General features: G+C 42.6%; 1 protein-coding gene across 5 annotated transcripts in view; it reads right to left on the bottom strand.

The window, feature by feature from the left end:
• Window positions 1-1,675: 1,675 nt before the first annotated feature.
• The window catches only part of FAM168A (family with sequence similarity 168 member A), a 362,690-nt gene continuing 347,280 nt past the window's right edge, over window positions 1,676-17,085 (bottom strand). The window contains exons 8-10 of one of the 5 annotated variants that reach the window (XM_077840283.1): window positions 15,814-15,988; window positions 12,745-12,875; window positions 11,358-11,485 (exon numbers count right to left, since the gene is read on the bottom strand). In XM_077840283.1, coding sequence (XP_077696409.1) covers window positions 12,763-12,875; window positions 15,814-15,988 — 288 coding nt within the window. In that variant the 3' untranslated portion in view covers window positions 11,358-11,485; window positions 12,745-12,762. Of the gene's footprint in view, window positions 3,018-6,744; window positions 11,486-12,744; window positions 12,876-13,991; window positions 14,078-15,012; window positions 15,157-15,813; window positions 15,989-17,085 lie in introns of those variants that run through there. The other 4 variants (XM_077840133.1, XM_077840205.1, XM_077840361.1 and 1 more) reach the window with 4 other exon arrangements.

Here is a 17,085-nt window from a genome sequence, read left to right as displayed (position 1 = left end):
ATTGCAGATGACACAAAGTTGGGAGGTATTGCCAATATTGAGGAGGACCGGAATATCATACAAGAACTCCCTGAAAACTGGAGTAATAGAAATGGGATGAAATGTAATAGTGCAAAGTCATTAGCACTTGGGATCTGCTACAGTCCCCCTGGATCTGGTTTGGATATGGAGAGACACCTCTTTAATATTTTGAATGAAATAAATATGACTGGGAGTTGTATGATTATGGGAGAATTTAATTTCCAAGGTATAGATTGGAGGACAAGTGCTACTAACAAACCCCACAGCACCCCAGGGTAGCACTCCCATTTTACAGATGGGAAAATGAAGCACACAGTGTCAAAGTGACTTGCCTAATGCCTTTGGCAGAACCAGGAAGAGAAGTCAGGTCTGAAGAGCTCCAGTCCTTTGCCTTAACCACAAGACCATCCTCCTCCCCAGCAGTCAGCCTGCACCTTCGCAATGCTTAATAGGTGCTCCTGCTGCCATTTAAGTCAGGAGTGTGATGCTGGCAGCCCAGGTGCCAGCTTGTGCCAAGGCTTTAGGCCTCAGCTGAGCACTGACACATTCATTGCTGGAAACCAATCCAGCTCACCTGCTCATTAAGAAGGCTTATCAGAACTAAATGGGGTCATTGTGGGACATCACAATTCAAAGACTTCATTAATTGCCCTTTCACACCCATGAAGAGGCTACATGCAAAACGGCTCATCCAATCAGCTTGAATTCTGGAAGAGGGAAATTAAGATAGTGAACAAGAACATTTTTCATCTCTTTTGCAGCTTAGACTCTCTCAGGGCTGGAGCTACAAAACAGAAGTAGAGATTCCCAGGGTCAACCTGGGTTAGTCTTCAAAGAGATTCAGTGCTGACAGATTGCTACAACTCTGTCACCTTTTGGAACCCTAGACTAACTCATTTGTGCATATAGCTTAGTTTGCTTTAAACTGCAAATAACTCTCTCGTTTCTTTCTCCTAGTTAATAAATCCTTACTTCGTTTACTGTAGGACCGGCTACACGCATGGTCTTTGGTGTGAGATCTAAGGTACAAACTGACCTAGGGTAAGTGACTGGTCTCTTGGGACTGGAAGCAACCTGAATCTTTTGTGACCTTTGGTGTATTGCAACCAACTATCACTAAGCCCAGCATGCCCGGGTGGCAAGAGAGACTGGCATGACCAAGGGGACTGTCTGTGACTCCATGGTAAGACCGTTATAGTGCTTCAAGAGTTCACATTTGTTTCTGGGTTGGTGAAATCTAATTATAGAACTTATCACCAGTTTGATATCACCAGGTCTCTGCCCTGCTTCATGACAGTCTGCCCTGAGGTTGGCACTCACGGCCGTGAACCACTCCAGACAGTGACAAGGAGCAAAACTGTCATACACTTCAACCAGAGCAGAAAAGCTTTATGATAAAAGTCCTGCTATTGCATCCGATTGGGTGGTTCAACAAAGAGCTCATTCTCAATTAAAGTCTATAGGTTTTGAGAGCAATTTCAACTGATCCCTTTTGTTTTGACCAGGTTAAATTCTGTAGGACAGATCAATAAAGGGTAAGGCCCCAAGTTATTCATGATATTCTTTCCCCTAGAATTCTTGTGCGTGACAAATCCCCAAAAATGCTCAGCTGCCGTTCATATAAATGCTCACAAACCAGAAACAAACTTCCAGCAATTTTTTTGGAAACATTTTAATAGTTATCGAATGTTCTACATCTTACAGTAAATATCATACAGTTACAAACTCTTGGCTTAAATCTGTCAGGGAGATCACTAATTGATCTTCAGAACAAAACAAAACAAAACAAAATAACCCAAAACAGATTTACACTTCATATTCACAAGCTGCGGCTGTGGGCTTTCCAATTCTTAAACTCAAGGCCGTGTTTCTTACACACCATTGAGTCCTTTGATTTAAACTTGGAAGACTTGTTTACTTTTTTTTTCAACTTTTCTTTTTTTTTTTCTTTTTTTCTTTTTTCATTTTTTGCTTAAGAGTTCCCAATAAAATTTAAAACTAGGTAATCCAAGCTGTACTGTTGTTCAAAATTAATTTAAAAAATTATAAAAAAATCCAGAAAAAAGCAAAAATAATACACACTCCGAGAGCAATATTTCTCTGTTATGTGCTATGAAATCTAAACAATTCCTGGGTATTGGCATGGATTGTATTGGCAGTCATGTTTAGGACGCAAATGTAAAATGGCAAAAAGGTGCAGAATTCTGTCCTGCTTGTAAGTGAACATGATACAAATGGGGGTAGGAGGAGGGGAGACAAAGTAAGTAATAATCAGAGACAACTTGAGCCATGCAAATTTAAGGCTGGCTGACATCAGTAATAGAAAATGCATCCACTTCTATTCCTCACCATAGCTGATGACAGCGGTTATCCTTGTGAATTGATCTATCAAAGATCCTGATTCTACCAAGCACTGAGCACCCTCAGCCCCCAGTTACCCAAGTTTGGCAAAACGCTTGAGTCAATCCCTAATTCAGCAAAGCACTTGAGCACATGCCTAAATCTAATTTAAAGTGAAAAAGATTTAAGCATGTGCTTAAAGTTTAGCACATGCTTAAGCACTTTGCCAAACCAGGATGGTTTGCTGCAGGTCATGGCATAGGAAGCACTCACCCATAGCACAGGCGTGGACCCAAGGGGACTAGTACACAAGCGTGGTTTAATAGTCATAGTAAAGGAAAAGTCAGGATCTGTGAGGGGAGTGGGTGGTCTGAGTGGGTGGGGGTGATGGAATTCTATAACCTCTTGAAATATAAAGAGGAAGAAATATTGTGGGTTGAAATGTTACATAATGATTTTTAAAAAAACTCGGCAATTTACCATTATCAACAGGGAAAAGCTGTAATTATACTGTATAGTTTGACGCTCCCACTTTTCACAGACGTAGAGATAATCCTCATAACAGATTATTACCTGATTACCAAAGAATCTAAGCGATCCCACATGAATGTCAATCAGAAGATGCCTCTTCAGTTCCCCCCCCCGGCAAACAATCTCTGTTGAAGAAAAAGAGCCGTTTCTTTAAAAATCAGATTCAATCGCACATGGCACAGAAAACATCCAGCATGATCCCGCACACCCTCCAGCAGGCAAGTAACTTTACTTGGGGGTGAGCCCAAAGGAGTGAAATGGAACTGCTCACGCAAGCAAAATGGGTCCAAGTGTTTAAGAGTTTGCGGGATCAGAGCCCCAAGAAAACTAAGGGAGAACGGACACAATCCCAACTCATTTCAGGAATGTTAATGTGGCCCTTAGACGTTAAATCAAAATGGTCCCATCTAATGGTTTCTCTCCAAATGAAGTGCAATTATCTTATGGAGAAATAAACAGTCAGGAAACACAAATTGCATGAATTTAAAAGACTGCTCCCTAAGGCAAGGTAGGGTCTAAACATTTCTTACAACTCTGTGACTGAGCATGTGAACTTAAATGAAGAGCTCACTTGGACTGAAAATATTTTAAATAAAAGAAAATTGGAATTACAGATTGCCTGATGGTTCTTATTGCTATTTTAAGCTGGTTGATTTCTTCAAAAAACAAAAATAAAATGTGTTTCCAGCTTGGTTTTCCTTTCTAAAACAGCAAGGCCAGATTTCATCTTCTCGTCGGCTTCTCTGACTAACAATGTCCACATAGCACTAAAACACTGGAATATGTAATCTGAAGTCCCTAGAAGATTTTTCTTAAATTAGTACTAGGGAATTGAAGAAGTCAAGACGACAGTTGACTGTAGGGAAATGTTTAACATGTTGTCTGGACTCTAGATCAATGTTAACCTTACAACATAAAACAGATCTGACACCGTTTCTGTCTGGGGCCCTCATCTTGCAAGCACCTCTGCAGGCGCAGACCCATGCGCTTGCATGGAGCCCCTGTGAAGACTAAGGGGCTTGTTGTGTGGAGCTGTTGGCAGGATTGGGGCCCTGTTTTATGTGTTTCTGGGGAATTTCTCCTTCAGTGCAAGAGGGTATGTGAGGTACGTGCTATACACATCATACATGCTCTGACACCTGGCTGCTCTCGCCACTGAAATCAACCAACACCTTTATCAGACGCAGCCTGGCTTACTGTACAGCTGGGATAGCTACACGGGAAGGAAGGGGTGAGGAAAATATAAACCTTAGGAATGGACATTTTAATTGGGATGATTGTGTCCTGGTCACTTAGTTTTTGCCTCGCACTCTAGGAAATGTTGCATACTCCCGTTTGAAATGAAAGCCCACAGACTTGTGTTCTGAAATGCTCCCTGTAGCTCAAAGAAGCATCCAACTTCAGTTCAACCATAAAGTTCCTCTAGTTAAGAATAATAAACATCAATCATTAAAACAAAAACTTAAATAACACGTATGGTAAAAAGCGCTTAAATTACATATCAGAACTGCCAAAAGATTTACTAGGTTATTATTGTTCATAAAATACAGGAGCAAATACTCGTACACACAGCTGAGTCTCTTGGAATCACATTCTGTATGTGCTCCAAGGTTCTTTGACATTGATTTGGGCCAGCACAACTATTAATATGCATTTTTTCAAGTCTTGCATTACAGTACATGTCTTAAAGCAAAGGTATATAAGAGACTGGTTAATGGACATAACTGGAACTTTGATCGTTATTTTCATTACAATGCTTTCATCTCTCCACCGTTTCCGTGGGATTTTAATCACCATATAATTTATACGGTATCCTTTAAAGTTGAGAAAAACAGTCACAACAGAGGTAACGCATCACCACAAAATGTGAATGCATTTTAACCCCTTCTGCACTGGTCCAACAATAACCCTCTTCCCAGTTAATCAGAGATGCAATTCCATAGCCCTTTGGCCCCCTTCTCCCTCCACTCAACTGCTTTCAATCAAAATGAAATCTATATAAGCAGTGCTCCAGCAAAGAGTCCGTGTGTTAAATATTGGATCCCAATTACTGCAGTTAACTCACACGTGGGCCAGATTTTCAGATCCTAGCGCCTTTCTTATCAATTAGTCCCACTGATTTCAGTGGAACTATTCAAGGAATAAGGCAATTTTCATTGTGAGTAAAAGTGTCTGAGCCTCTATGTTAAAATTCTGTCCCATACCAGAATCCCACCCACAGAGCCTACCCTGCAGTCCCTCATCAGGCACTGACTTCAGTGAGAGCTTCACCTAAGTTAAGACTCGATAAAGACCGAGACTCAGTGGCCCATGATGCCTACTTTCCCCCTGCAAGGTGGACATATAATGACTGTATTTGAAACTCTAAATCAGCATATTAAGCAGGATCTTTCGGGCCAACTGAAAGTGTAATTCACAAACACAGGGAATCAGCAGCCAGACTCCAGATCACTGCCACAGCCGTGACAGATCAAATGTGCTGGAAGGGAACCCCTAAGCATTAGACCACCAGACCACTCTATAGCAGGCAAGGACTTGCTTCTCTGCCACCAATATTTCAGGCAATCCTCTCATTAAACCACTGCCAAAGTCCTAATCTCTGCATTTGTTACAGGATTATACCATGTGAAAACACATTTCAATCAGTCCACCTGCACAGCCATTAGCTCTGGCTCCCTTCTCTTTCCACTAAAAATATATCTTCATTGTTGTGTGTTACTGGATGGTCTCCTGCTTTTCTATCCTTAATTGATTTAAACTAGGTCCCTCTTTCCAGCAATCAAACACAAGTACAAAAGGAACAGAACCACTACAGAAGACTTGACTGCTTGCAGGAAGGAGGCCCCCTGCCTTCTGCTTTTACTAGCTTTGGAATGTTTCTTGGCCTTGTTATTTCCCAGACACTTCTATTTAAAAAATGACAATGGAATATTTCTAGGATAACAGTTTACAGATGGGATCCGATACTGCAACAACCAGAAGTGTTGTCATCCAAGCAGAGACCAGGCAAATGCAAATTAATCATCAGCCTACTGTAATTTCACTCCACAGCTAAGCTCCTTTGATTTACTTCCAGGCATGGACAGCAAAATCCCATGGGCACTATTCGGTTTGGTACACCCGGACTGGAGTCAGTACTGGCATTCACCGCAGTTACTAGACTTAATCTTGCTCTGCGATTGAGCTGAAATGTCTTGCTCTCCAATAGAATTTAGGGTTGCCACCTCAATCCATCTAGCTCCTATGTCTAAAATGCAGTATGGGTCTATGTCCTCTGGGGTTTTTTGGCCTCCTGCAAATGGTTTACTACTTAGGAGGGGGGTCCTTTCAACCCTGCTATGGGAGGCCCTCATTTCAGCATCAAATGGGAACGCACCAGGTCAGTTTCTGATCTCAGCGTTGCAGGTATAAATCCAGGGTAATCTCACTTCAGTTAATAGAGTAACTGAATTTACACCACTGTATGTGATGTGGGAATCAGGCCCGCTGGGTTTAGTGTTGCAACTGACCATAACATTATTAAAACTAAAATAGGGGTCAGAGGGTTTTTTGTTGGTTGGAATTTAGCCCCTCTCTCTTGTTTGAAAGTGAACTCGAATGAGGCTGGACGGTGCCAGGCAGCGCAGGCTTCCCCCAGTCTGCTCCCCACCAGTGTGCCTGAGTCTTCTTCTGGAGCCCCTCTCTAAGGATGAACAGACAGCTCAGCCTCTCTCAGCCCTTCCAAAGCAGATGGCCAACAAAGGTATTCGTTGGTACTCCGCAGGCTAGTGGCTTTGTCACGGGGATCTCTCTCTGCTAGGGAACTGAACTAAGAGCACATCCATAGTATTTAAAAAACAGCAAAGTGGGGGTGGGAGCACACCGTGGCAGAATCTATTGTCCTGGGAGCTAGAACAAAGCAACTTTGGAATTTGGTCTCTTGTTCATGATCTGAAATACCCCAGCACTCTTCTGCAGAGTCAGCTTTTCCTGGCACTCTCCTAACCTTGGATGTCAGACACCAGGAAAATCAATCACGTGATAGGTCTGTTTTGCAATTTCCTTATTATACTGGACCAATACGCTCCTAGCTCTTCTCTATAATGACGCCTGGAACAACTGCTCTGTGTTTGTCCTGCATGTTATGAAATAACTAAACTGGACTTAGCCACTTGCAGATGTTTTCAGTTATTCACTGTAAGGCCACTTCCATGATACACTGTAACTTTCTAGTGCACCCACAATCATTGCTTATAAAGCTGGTGACAAATAACAGCCGTATTTCTGCAAATAATCTTGCCTCCATTTTCCAATGTGTGTCAATCAAAGGCAGTGACTGTGGTCAATCAGCAGCTAAGTCAAGTTTGCACTAAAAACTCTGGTGCCCAGAAGCTTCTTCTGGGCCTGCAGCTGCAGTGATCTATTTCGCAGCCCCTGCCTATCTGAGGGGACATGAGCTCTCTTGTCCTTTGCTCAGACGAGGGCAAGGTATTAAAGAACTGCGTGGTAGCAGGGCTTCACTGGAGAAGCCAGTCAATTTGGGAACTGGAAATGGGCACAAGCCACAACATTTAGATCCAGATTTCGAACACACTCATGGGGTGAGTGGATCCAGAGTTTTAGCTGGGAACCATCGTTAGGGACAGAGGCCCTTTGCAAAATTTGGTCCTGGGTTTGGATTCTGAACCTTCTTAAACGTCAGGAGTGTTTACATTTGGGTCCCTCCTTATAAGCAATTACTGTTTCAGAGGTAAAATGGTCGTTATGAACTACTGCATACTTTAGCAGGCACTGCAATCCAACATCCTGCAATGTACTAGTCAGAATATAGCAATAAAACTCAAACTCTATAATGTGTACCTGTGTGTGACTGTTTAGGTTTGAGGTTCTTCTCTATGGGAAAACCCTAAATAAAACCCTGGCAGCATCTATACAATGTGGTGGCTAATCAAAGGTATTCCCTACCTGTATAGATAGGCTATATAGATTCTACATCCTTGCACTCCAATTGTGCTAACGGACATTTCTGCCCATGCATAACATGGTCAGATGGAATAGACCTGCTATTAATCCAAGTGACGAAAAAACACTCAGCCGATCTCACTAATGGCAACACATATCAGTATCTCTCTCCCCTTAACAAAGGGATTTCCTCTTTATCTTTAGAACCTTAGTCAGTAGTAATGGAAAATAGGTCAGTTTTAGGCCTAAATTGCTTTCCAAACTTCAACACTGCAATGCAGAGCTTTGCTTTGGGGAAGTTAAACGTCCTTTGAACAAACAGCTAACGTGGAGTTCTTTGTCAATCTAGAATGATTTCTCTGTGCTCTATTAGGCACACTGAAGCTTTCAAACCCAAATTGAGTGTTTTCTCTCTTTTTAATAAAAAGCTTAGTATTTTCTTTTTAGACATGAAAAAGGGGATTGTGACATTTTAGGGATCCTATCTTAACTGCTTCCTGAATTAACAGCGTATATTACATACAAATAGAACAATAGCTACTTGAGGATGTTTGTTTTGAAACATACTAGTTTATATAGCCCAAAGTGTGCTAACACAGCTCTTGAGACTGTAAATTCTAGTACCATCATGTTTACTAGCATAGTTTATTGTATGGTACCTGTTCAGTACAGCATGTTTAAACACGACTGACAGATGAACCTCGATATGTAGTCACTTTAATAGGAAACCTACAATATAGTGAGGGCAAAAGGGTATTTGAGTGCTCTTAAATCCCCCTGATATTTGCCTGGATTTAATTTCAGTGAGTTACAAACAGCGAAAGAATGAAGTACAGTAATTACGTCAGTTAAAACACACATTCCCCTTTAAGTACTAACCCTAAGACCGGACTTTGCAAAGCTACATAGGTTAACACTGAATATTTTCTTTTAATTTTTTTATTTTTCCTTTTTCTTTTTTACAAAATCAAAGTGCAACACAAAGTACCACACGGTATAAATTCTTATGAAATTTTGCTTCCCCCTCCCCCATGATTGGTTTAAAAATAAAAAATACAAGTGATTAAAATGACGGCGTTCCGGCTTTGCCAGTTTGCTTGCTTTGGGGGCAGGGAAGGAGAATCGGAGCTTGACTCCTTTAAAAAGAGTTCCTTCAAAAAAATAAACTCCCGGTTCAGAGTTGCTGACACACCATCTGATCTGGTAAAAGACCAGGATAAACACCAACAACAAAACCAGCAGCAGAGAAAGCAGCCCCGACATGCCCCAGTTAAAACCAGGCTCCTGCAAGGTGCTGATGCCCAGCAGCTCCCAAAACTGACTTCAATGAGAGCTGCAGATGCTCAGCTGGCAAGTACTTAAGCACGGGCTTGACTTTAAACTTCAATGGGATGACTGCTGTACTGAAGCGCTGTACTGGACTGGAGCCTTAACCTGCTGCTGAAAGCCTTGATAATTAATTTTTTAAAAAAAGATTCTACGATCTGGCATCTAGAAGAACAGAATCATTAGCTGGGGGAAAAACCCCAAACAGGTTCCCCCTTGCAAATTACTCTTTTGTCATCCCTAGCTAAAGGTAAAGGTCCAGTGTATGCATGATCCAAGTCCAGCGGTTAGCACAGACATTTAACTATGATTGGCCAACACCATTAATTTGGGCTGGGGACCGAGTCCAGGCCTGCTGGCTGCACAAGAAATTATTCCCCATCAATACTTCTGTTAATTCGATTCTTTTTAAAAACATGACTCTAGATGGGCCCACTACCATTGTACTGGAGGCCCAGAGAAATCAGAGCTGCAGACACACATGCCTTTGGGTGAATGGAACTCTTTTGGCACAGCTTGAGAAAAAACAGCAACATTTTTCTCTACCAAAACAAAACACAAAACAACACCTCCTCTGTCTTGTGTGCTGTGTTTTGGGATAATAACTGAAAAATAAATCATAGGTACCTTCACCATCATTTCTAAATACTTGTATTCTTGCCTCCTTCCCTCTGCAAAACCTTATTGCTCTACTCAGACACCTCACAAAAAGCCAACAAAATGGAAATGACACATGGCTGACGACACCAGCTCTCCCTTTTGGGAATTCCAGGGTTAAAAAAATCAGTGACTTGCTCACGTCCCATTGGCTGTGCAAGCCTGTTGCCTTTAGTTTCTAATTAAACTAAATGACTGATTGCCCTCATTTTTCCATCTCCTCCAGGTAAGTGCCTTTTAGCTAGTAAGGCAACAAATTTATTGCTATTGCTTCATGTTAGTCACCATATTTCCTATTCTTTTCTGTTCAAAGCAGTGTGACCTCTAGCACCCTGTATCATCCCATCCACTGGCGAATGCCTTGTAATACTATTGTTCTCTACAATGTAAGAAACTGTGTTCAGATAAAGCTCTCCCTGTGACTACTATGGAGTTAAACTGTATACAAAGAAACAAGACTGGCACCCCAATTTACTGTTATGATCTGCCCAGTAGTACAGTAATTGCGCTCAATTAGCAATCAAAGTGACTGGAGACACTTTCACCTGCTTCAGAACCCAAGTTACATCATGATACAAATTGCACCCAAGTGAGTTTGAACTAAAAAGAGGTCTTGATATAGCCACAAACCTCACACTGGTGTGACTGAGCCTGGAGTGGATGCAGGGCAAAGCAGACCTATATTCTCCCTAGCTCGACCTTAAACACTCTTCTCCACCAGCTTCTCCACTTCTCTTCCCAAATCGCTGGCCCCTGTGGAGGCTATTACAACTAACAACTGGAAATCCCTTTGTTTCCTTTTACAACTGCCTAGCATACATCTGTGTTAGCAAGTGAAAGGAACCGTCCTGTCTGTTACACAGTGAAATTAATACAGACCGGCACAGGGGGTGTCTTGTTTCCCCAATAAGATCCAATTCCTATGGCAGTGTGTATCTCCCCTCCATCTCTATTCTCATTGTATGGAGTATATTCCCCCAATTTTAAAAAGCAGACAAACCCCTGGTGGTGAACAGTCTTTCTGTTTCCGAAGACAAGTGTGTGATGCCGCTAATAAGGTTTATATTCCCTTAATCCTACAGAAGAAGGAATGAGCTCAGTATTTATATGCGGAGAATGAATTATAGCCTACCACAACACCTATCTGGAAGACACCAATTTTCTTGTAATGTGTTATGGAAAATTGAATAATTTATATTATTAAGCAAACAAACAAAAAAAGAAACCAAACTGGAAGAAACTTGCCTACCAATGATGTGCTTTTCACATAGTACCCTGAACATCAATTGCTCTTACTAGTCAAATAAAACAGACTCTCGGCAACAACAAAAAGTAACCAACCAACCAACAGGGATCTTTGCACCACTGAATGGGGCACCATAGAAAAGTGAATATTCTGAACTTTAAAATGAGAGGATCAAAGAGAGACCTTGGCTACTGCTCAGTGTCAGTATGTGGTGTTTCACAATTTGGGTGGGACTGGGGGGAGAAGAGGAAAAAATAGAGACAGAAGATTAGAAAAAGCAGCTTTTACAAAAACACTAAAGAATGCATAAAGTGACCCTTGCACTTTTTGTTTTGTTCTTGCAAACAGACTTGGTGCTGTGGAACAGTTGCTCCAGCACCGATGTAAGACTTGAGTAGTTGCATACAATGTTTGACTCCGGATCTGTAAAAGAACAAACGAATTAAAGGAAAAAGTTAGAAGCACAGATGCAGAAGCAGACAGGTTTCCTCTGAATGGGTTTTCTATCGGATATAACGAGAGAGGGCTTTGGCCTTCGAGCAATGTCAGTGCATCTCACAATCCATTTTAAACACACACACAGAATTAGAAATACTCAGCTGAGATGTTCTCAGCTAACAATTATTCACAGGAAAGATTAGTCAGACATAATGTATTCTGTGAGGAGAGATTTGTTTACGATAACTGCCCTCAGGACGAATTTGAGACGCAAATGCTTTCACCTCACCTGTGTGGCATGCAGGGAAATCTCAGAGCTTCATCTGCTGCTGTGAGAGGCGCTGCATGGCAATTGAGCAGGCTGGGCCAGGTATTCTCCCCACTCCCCCAGGGCTGTCTGGCAGCGCAAAGGGGATGGCTTAAATAGCCAGCTGGGTTTCCCAGGACCCGAAGAGTAATAGGAACCCAGTCCTGATGGGGGCCCTGTGAGGGCCACCACGATATATAAATGAACAACAGCAGATAGCAAGAGACGCTGTCCCAATAAATAGCAGCAAACCAAAATGACATTTAGTGGCAGCGAAGCCTGTGGCAGGACATAGCCATCCACCCAAAACCTTCAAAGCACGGAGGCCAGAAGTGAAAGGGAAAGACTCGTACATTCCTTTCCACCTTCATATTGCCAACACCACTCTCGCTAACACACCCCAGGGCTCCGTAAGGTTTTTGCTGCCATCTCCAACAGCCATCCAAAAGGAAGACGTGCCCGGAGTTCCTCGAACTTGCACTCTAAAGCAAAACCTTACCAGGGACCTGACATGCTTTTGTATCAGTTCTATCAAGAGATCAGCACATCTGACAGCAGCATGTTGCACGCGTTTGGGAAGTTGTTGTGTCTTAACATTGCTGAGGTCACCGGTAAAGCTTTACATTAGAGTGCAGGCCTGACAAAGGTGGGTTTGGCATTGCATGAACACCAGCTGGAGCACCTCCATTTTCATTACCCTGTGCTATTCGGCTTTTTGGAGGCTACTGTTAGTAGGTTTTTCTGTATTTACAAAGGCATAAAGAAAGGAGAAAATCTGCAGTTCTGCAGAAAGGGGAAAGTAAATGCTATGCTGACTGCTACTATTGGGACATGCAGCGTGTTCTGCTACAGTGGCTTGATATTTGCAGCTCACCTTTAAGGCCTACAATGAAGATTTTAAAAACCTCATGCACATTAGACATGTGTCAGCACTTACATGGATTGGCCATCACGTTTACCAATGTGGAGGTACATAGCTGTAGGTAGGGGCTCCTTGAGCCCTGTACGTTGGCACAGAAACTGGATGTGCTCCAATTGCAGTGTGTTGTGGAGTGGTCAACAGGGTTCCTGAAACAGGGAGGAGAGAGAGAGGGCAGACAGCATTTAGAGTAAGGGTGGCTCTGCTGACTGGGGTCAGCCTCCCTGCTCTGACTGAGGCAGGCTGCAGAGGCTCAGTGCGGCTGTAGCTGAGCACAGAATGGCTCCTTGTTTGCCTACACACAGGGTATGTTTACACGGGAGCTGGAGGTGTAATTTCCAGCTCCGGCAGACATATGTGCTAGCTTTGCTCGTGCACTAAAAATAGAGGTGTAACCGTAGCAGCAAAGGCAGCAGCACGGTGAGCTGTGTGAGGACTTATCTGTGGGCTTGGACAGGTTGTACCTGGGCAGCTAGCCCAAGTCACCACCCAGGCCCCTGGGGCTACCCTGCTATTTTCAGCACTCTAGGTCAGTCAAAGCCAGTGCACGTACATTGATCCAAGATGGAAATTACACCTCCAGCTCCAGTTCACACTTGCCCACAATCTCTGCTACCATTACGGAAGTTGTGTGGCTGGGCCAACACTTCGAGACGCTTTCTTGTTAACATAGCGTCTTTTATGTGCAAACTGTCAGAATTGAATAGAGGTGTCTTCAGCTCAGTGATGGAGGATTTAATTTACCAGTTCTGTGACCACCACCTAACTTGGGAGCAAAAGCATAGCTTCAAACTGGCCTGTTCCTAGATCTTGATCCAACTGACAGCTGACACAGCTGCCCAGGAGAGGAAATGAAGGGAGGGAAATGAGGGAGTGCTGAGAACCCTCATTTCTGAGCATCAGGCCCCATGAGAGGGAGGGAGAGTTGCCACTGGCCTTGCATTACAGATTAACACCCTCAAGACTTTACAGCATTCTGCTGGATGAGTTTTGTGATAAGGATGCCTGAAACTGAACAGATATGCACCTTCAGCTCACATATCACACTGTCCACAGAGCACTGTGCCACAAATACTATATCTGAGGGGAAAACATACTGCAAGCTGCCTTTATTCTTCTTTAACTCTTCCAGACATTACTGGGCTAGTGAGGACTCAATCCCAGGCATTTTGCTCAAGTAGGCAACGTTAGATAAAACAGTGAACAGAATAAAGTTTTTTAATGAACCTCTTCAAAACTCTGAATTCATTTAGGCTTAACATATCTGCATACACTCAATTCTTCTACTAGCTTCCTTTCTCCAGGTTTTCCAGAGGCATATAAAAAGTGGCCCATTGAAAACTTTTGCAGCCTGGCAAAGATGATGGAAGAAGTTACAGCAGCAGACACAACAAAAATGTGAAGTACATAAACACCAAGGAGGGTAAATTACAAGGGACGTTTTAACTGAAAGTGATGGGATGAAGTTTAGTCTATCAGGGCAAATTAACTCATGATCAGGTTTATGAGACTGGGCATTACCTCCCACAGAAAGGGAGGAATGTCAATTGTTTGAGTTACTTAGAGCATTGGCGAATATTGTGCAGGGAACCAAGCTATGTCAGCAGGCGACAAGGATGGACTGGATGTCCTATTAGGTCTCTTCCACCTATAATTTCTATGAAGTCCACTAGTCCATTGTTGCTAACACATCAAGAGTTCTGAAGGCTTTCAAAATAGCACTTTCACACAGCCTTTGGAATATGTGTGATGTGAGAATACAATTCAAGACTGTTTTATTCTAAGTGTCATCTTGATATTCAGAATGACTATTTAAAACAATTATACCCATAGAACTTTTTAATTGTACAATCATTAAAAACTGGCCACTGGCCACATGGAGCAATTGCATTTCCTTCCTAACGTAAATTTAGGGAATACTACACGTATCACAGGAAAGAGAACTGTCCATTTGAATGGTACCTGCTGTACACAGACCGTGGCATTGCCATTCATGACAGAGATTCCCATAACAAACAACTATTTTTGATTCGCAGATTACTGGAGCAAGCAATGAAGATGTGCAGTATATTACTGTGAATTTATAGCTGTGACAGTCTTTAAAAACCTTGCTGCACAATTCAAGGAGCAATACTGACAATTTTTTTTTGAATATCAGCAAAGGACAGAAATATAAACTGTAGTGCGAATAAAAAGATTCTTTGTCCTTTGTTTTAGATGATATCAATTAATCTGCTTTTATCAGGATTTAAATATCGAGCAAAAATTACATATAATTTGGGAATTATACATATGCCAACATTAATGTTTCTGTTGTCAAAATATTTAATATTAACATCTTCAACAACATTATAAGTACCTTATAAAAGGAACTTGAGGGTATGATCACAGTGTTGTGAATAAGGAATGAAGCTGCTTATTACATTGCTCCTGGAACAGATGGAACAGCATATGAATAATACACCTAAAGTCTTAAGAATGTGTCCCTATAGGGTGAGCCAATTGGAGGGTCTACTTTGTTATCTTTGAAAATGTGAATGTTAAACCACTACTGGGAGCAAATGGATTGAACCTTTGTTTAAAAAGGAATTGAGGTTGGCAAATAAAGCTACATTTAGCTTCCCTTTTAGTGCAGGAAAAACTCATTATGTCTGTGGCAAGCACTTTTGCACAATTAGCTATGGAAATCAGGGACAACAAAACGTAGTTTGCACTGGGTGCTTCCTTAATTTAATCCCTGAAATAACTTTGAGGGTTGTTGGCCACATTTCAGAAGCAATCATGTATAAACTGGTTTTGAAATTACTTTGTTGCAATGAGCTATATTACATCAACATTTAAAGACTGATTCTGCAGAGTTTATTCTGGCAAATTCTTATTGTGCACCGTAGGAGGAAAGACCGCAGAGACAGGCACTGAATTTAAAATGGACACATATGTGTGCGCTGGCATCTTTTTTATTTCTCATGGCACAATCAGCTACAACCCCCCCCCACCCCCCCCCATCACACAGCAACAGAGCTGCATTACTTGTGCAGATATTCTGAGGGATCCCCTTACTGGCCTTATTCAAGAGTTAATTCTCACCTGCTGACATTGCCATGGTGGTCCCAGCAACCATTCCCATGGCCACACCATTAGTCCTAGGTGCAGCAACAGGGGCTGGATAGATAGCCGATGGAATGCTGTTTGGCTGAACCACGGTGGTGTGATGGATGACGTGAGGCTGTGCCGCATACACAGGCTGTGTATAATAAGCTCCCTGTTGGAAAGAATAAACAGGAAAATGTTTTCCGTTTGACTGAAAGCACACGTCCGGATAGACAGACAATCTCTGAATTCGTTACTTTATTTCAAGATGATCGCAGACTCTGCATGCCCTAGATATCAGTCTGATAACACACGCTGTATTGTCAGCACTGAATTACACCAGTACAACCATTTAGGCTTAAATCATGATGATTTATTGTGACCTGTGACGCTGGCAGACCAGGTGACAGCTCATACTAAGGTCTCCATGTCTCAACTGAAGACTGACAAATACATAGCTGGAATCAGCTTGGCTCCTCCATGCGTTAGTACTGTTAAAATGGGGATTAAGATGATAAGAATGTGTTTACTGTTTCGACTTTATTGGATTGCTGCATACATTAATCTCACTTGTAACATCTCTATCCCCTATGGTAAGGTAATATTTGACCGTTTGTATTGCAAGCCCCTGTGACTGTGTAAATCACCAGACATGAAAGAGACATTAATTTGTGCTGGTCTCCAACAGACGGTGTTATGCTCTGCCCAACAGAGAAGGTCCATAGACACCAGATGCACTATTGTGGAACAGTAAAAAGGACAAAAGACATTTTTTGTTTTGCCCCCTCCTTGTGAAGATGAGTCATGCAAGTGGATTCCTTCCGTCAGCTGAGTTTGCAGCAGTGGCGTAGCTAGGAGTGGAAATTTGGGTGGGGTCTGACTTTCGGGTGGACGGGCAACGAAAGACTGTGCTGGCCTAGCTTCTGCCCTGATGCCATGCCCTCTTCCTAGCCCCAGTGCCCCCACACGCAGGGCTTCACCTGCCGAGTTGGGCACATGCATGGGGCAGCTCCGAAAATGGCAGGGCAGAACTGCCAGAGTGTAGCTTTCTGAAGGGTGAATGCATAGCTCCGTCACAGATTGCAGGTGCTCAAGTGATGCTCCGGGTCACTTTGGCAGCACTGCACCCTTGTTTAGATTTGGGTGGGCCTGGATGCTAAGTGGCCCACCCATGGCTATGCCCCTGGTTTGTAGCTAAGAGCGTAAGTGAGGAACGGGATAAAAATCTCTAAAGAGAAGGAACTGGATTTCTATGCTGTTTGGACTCCG

Source organism: Eretmochelys imbricata, chromosome 1, assembly GCF_965152235.1.
Source record: "Eretmochelys imbricata isolate rEreImb1 chromosome 1, rEreImb1.hap1, whole genome shotgun sequence".
NCBI lineage: Eukaryota > Metazoa > Chordata > Testudines > Cheloniidae > Eretmochelys > Eretmochelys imbricata.
Note: the sequence above shows the minus strand (reverse complement) of the source record. Positions and strands in the feature narration are given on the sequence as shown.